The 4,371-nt window shown below is 42.7% G+C and overlaps 1 protein-coding gene across 1 annotated transcript; it reads left to right on the top strand.

The window, feature by feature from the left end:
• The first annotated feature begins 1,560 nt into the window (after positions 1-1,560).
• Positions 1,561-3,790, top strand: cited4b (Cbp/p300-interacting transactivator, with Glu/Asp-rich carboxy-terminal domain, 4b). The gene is made up of 2 exons (XM_078238279.1): positions 1,561-1,744; positions 2,187-3,790. Exon 2 carries the CDS (start codon positions 2,196-2,198, stop codon positions 2,847-2,849), a length of 654 nt encoding a protein of 217 aa, XP_078094405.1. The 5' UTR covers positions 1,561-1,744; positions 2,187-2,195; the 3' UTR covers positions 2,850-3,790.
• The last annotated feature ends 581 nt before the right edge of the window (positions 3,791-4,371 follow it).

The raw sequence follows: 4,371 nt of genomic DNA, 5'->3' as shown, positions 1-4,371 counted from the left end.
TAAAATGAAAGTCTCCCCCTCCCCCATGCACAGTCTTGTGTAGGCAACTGAAGGTGTTACTGGCCACCCTTATATCTGGGAGGAGGGGGGTGGGAAGAGAGGGTATGGGGGGTGCGGGTTTGGGAAGAGAAGGTATTGTCAAGTTCGGGTTGTCCAAAGTTAACAAAGTCGAGCTCCAGTCATTTCCGTAGAAAAGTGCATCAAGCTCCAGCTGGGCAGAAGGAAATCTTCTGCAAAAGTTGACGCCTTCTCCGTGGGAATAATCAGCTACTTCAAACGGTTCTCAACTTCCAGAGAGAACCGAGAGCCAGCTAGCTATCTGCTATTTTGCTGCAACTTGGAAACGTACTATCGTTTGGGTCATGTACAAAGCATGTTATTTTTTTTTAAGAACACACCCCTGTTTTAAATGCACAATAATATGTGCAGGCGCATCCATCTACATATATGGTGTACAGATGGTATGTGTATGCATGCATTTACAATACCCACGCTGCAGCCCTTTATAATAATGTTACCATCTTGCAATGCTAACATTTTCACAATGTCAACTGTAAAGCAAAAAAAAATAAATGGCAAACCACCACTGGCTTGCAAATATCATAAAATTGATAGATTATCCAGTAAAGCAATGAAGATAAAATATTGCACGAGTTCATATTCTTTATGAATGACAATTCCACTAAAGCTGGCTTTAATTCTGTGGATTGATTTTATTCTTAAGCAGTGGGGAAGTAAGTACCTGATCATTATGAAGCAATTTAAAGGAATGACATTGAACATTTAGTGTGGAGAACGTGGGCCCAACCAAATAAGGAAGAATAAGGAGATAAATGGTGAAGTTAAATGCAATGCAATTTTATTACTAAATAGATTTGTGCCGTGTAAAGGAAACCTTATGGAATTAAGTCGTTCTCACATTGTGGCTCCCTGTGCATTCCAAGATAGGAATAGAGACAAACTTGGATTGAACACTGGTATTTGAATCATTTTATTTTTAGAGCCCATTTCTCAAACGTAGAAGTGTAATTTGTACTTTAACCTTCGCTGTCGCCCTAATTGTTTAGCTTTCTCCTTGTTGTGCTCACGGGTGTAACTCCAGGCCAGCAAGCAGACATTAACAAAGGCTTAGTATCAGTTTGTTACAGAAGAAAAAAAAATCATTTAAATAAAGCGTTTGACGTTTTGGCTGGGTAATCTTTTTTTAAAAAAAAATAAAGGAACAATCCTTGCAGGCACATTTCATGGAAAATTGCAATGTCAATAAGAAGCGAGTCTGACGTTTCCTGTAAGGGACAAGCTTCCTTGTAATTAAAAACAAACAGTGCCGCGGTGGGGAGGCAGTTTGATGCATTCAGGAAACTCGAGATGTGGCTGCGAGGCGAGGAGGGGGGGGGGGGGGGGTGGAGAGGCCAATCATTGGTCAAATAAAAAGTAAACAGGAGGCTTATCTGAGGCTCTGGGTGATACCAAAGTTAAAATAATACGCTTACGCATGGTGGACCAGCCAATCATTCAGGAGAACAAGACGTTTGCAAACTCCACCCCGCGCTGCCCCTGTTCCGGAACACTATATAATCTCCATCTGACCCAGTAATAAGAGGCACGCTTCAAGAGCTGGATACAAAGTGAATCTTAACAATTAATGTAATGTACATGAGCGAAATTTCATAGGCGGTTGCGGTTTCTACAATCCAGCGACTTCGTTTTTGCAGTCCTTTTATACACACAAGAGGCTAATAAGGTAGGTTTCCCCCTCTTTTGCTTTCTCCTAGTTACACTTTTTTTTTGAAGACAATTCTAAAATGGTCATGAAATTTGAAGGTTATCCGCGCAACGGAGCTGTTTAAAGGATCAGTTTTTAAGGAGATGTGTCATTGTTTTTTTGGCTGGCGAAATTGACGAGAATCTGTAGCGTCCTTTCAACATTGAAACACAAAAGCACGATGTGAAAAAAGTTTGGCTTGGGGAGCGAATGCATCTGCAACCGATGTTCGGGATGGTGCGGGTTTACAATGTCTTGGCGCTGGTAACAATCTGGGGTTACAGTGTATTTGTGGGTTACAAAGTGTTTAGCCTGGGTAACAATGTGTCTTGGTGTGGGTTACAATGTATTTCTCAGCCTGGGTAACAATGTGTTTGTTGGTGTGGTTACATTTGTTGGGTGTTTTTTTTTTAAATTGCAGCGACTCGAGATGGCAGAGCACATAATGGTGTCTATGAATCCCGGGCGATTTCCTGATCCTACGAACGGACTACAGAATTATCGCATGGGGATAAACAGCCTTCAGAGCCCGCAGCACGCTCAAGCCGGATTAAGGCGAGATCTGCCGGGCGCCCCGCTTCTGCACTACGGAGGGGCCGGCATGGACACGAACGGGGGCATGAGACCTCGCCCTGGGGTGGGGAACCTGGCCGGCCAGATGAGCCACCACCAGATGCCCACCGGGGTGATGTACAGCAGCCAGCAGCAGCAACAGCAGCAGTTCCTGGGGACGCTCAGCCCTCAGCAGCAGTTAATGGCCACGATGCATTTGCAGAAACTGAACAATCAGTATCACGGTCACCCGCTGCTTGGCATGAATAATGGGATGGTAGCGACTGGGCCCCAGTACCGGAATACCATGAATCAAAACCCCCTGCCCAGTATCCAGCACGTTACGCCCTCCTCCCTCTCCCTGAACATTATGGACACCGACCTTATCGACGAGGACGTTTTAACATCTCTTGTGTTGGAACTGGGCCTGGATCGCATTCAGGAGTTACCGGAACTCTGGCTGGGACAGAACGAATTCGATTTCATCTCAGACTTTGTCAATAAGCAGCAGCCCAGCACTGTGAGCTGTTGAGGAACGGCTGCCCCTGGGGGAAGGTTGTGTGTGTGTGTGTGTGTGTGGGGAGGGGAGGGTGGGACTGGGGGGAGAGGGGAGGGTTGGGGGTGAAATGTGGATTGTCAGCTACAAGAATCATCGAAAATGTTGCACTGGAAAGGAAGGGTCGACTCATTCATTGGAGTGTGGACGCTCGCTCGCTCTCTCTCTCTGTCCTGACGCCTGGCATTATTGCTGCTCTTTTTAAATAGCAGCTGCCCTGTTGTTGTTGGGGTTTTTTTTGGGGGGGGGGGGGAATTGCTTCAACTACCTAACGCAAGACTCATCAAAAAATCCCAAGTTCTGAAAGCAAATGGTGTTCCCAAACTTTCTTTTTCCTGTTTTGCAAGAGAGATTTCACAATGTAATATTCTGATCATTTACAACAAAAGAAAAGTACTTTTCATTTGGAGTTTTGACCAAATGTTTGCTAAATTGATTTCAAATGCTCTTTTTTTAATTTCCGATCATTGGCCAGCAATACAGGGCATCGTTTCCTTTTTGAAGGAACAGCAATCCTGCCTATAAGGATTCTTGAGACTCCACTCAGAACTTTCACCGTTGTTCCGACCTGAATTTGAAACTCTGACTGTAGCAGAGTATTAAATGTATTGTGTATAAATATTTTAAATCGTAGACTTCAGAGAGTGGCACCTCCGGAGCTGTTTATGACTGATGCAATCATGTATAACTTTAACTATTTTATGAACAAGATCAATGTAAAGTCGAGTTGTACTTTATGTTTGACCGCTGGATTTTTTTTGCTTTTTTTTGGGAGTGCTTAATTTCGTCTACTGCCAGTTGCTTCCGCCACCTATTGTCCTGGATAGCAAATTGCAGCTCCTCATTGTTGATCGATGAAGCGAGACTTTTAAAACAAAACAAAAAAAAACGAATAAAGACGTTTCTTTTAAAGCTCACTGCGAAATTTATTTTCCCTCCTCCCAGCCATTTGCATGACAGTCATTCAAGGATTTGAGTAATGGCTTAAAGCTGAAACTAAACAACACTTCTGGTGCTTTCATTTTTGGAGCCAGTTTCATGTTTTTTTTAGATAAACCTGGGTTTGATTTTCAACGTGACAGTACAAAAGCATTTTGTATACTTTTTGTTTTTAAAAATCAGATTAAAATGACCCAAGGGATCCCTGATTCTGGAACTTCCATTTCAGTTGAAAGGTGGTTTGCTTTTAATTAAAATAACTGACCTAATAAAGTTAATGCAGAATATTTCACTGAGAAAACAAGTAAGAACTCTAAGGTGAAAAGTTTCAAGGGCCTCAATCCAGGTGAACTCGAGAAACAAACTCTTTGTTGCAACTGGGTATCGCAAAAGAAAAGTTAGGATATATTTACTAAATAGCAGTAGTACAGTTGCTTAAGTGATGTCAGTTCTCAGAAGAAAACATTGTACTTCACCACTGCTTTTAGTTCTGTTTTTCTCAGGTTTATTTAGAACCTAAAATAATTTCATCTCCAATGGCAGCTCGGTTTAAATGTAC

This window comes from Mustelus asterias, chromosome 21 (genome assembly GCF_964213995.1).
Source record: "Mustelus asterias chromosome 21, sMusAst1.hap1.1, whole genome shotgun sequence".
Lineage (NCBI taxonomy): Eukaryota > Metazoa > Chordata > Chondrichthyes > Carcharhiniformes > Triakidae > Mustelus > Mustelus asterias.
This window is presented reverse-complemented; position numbering and strand designations above follow the sequence as displayed.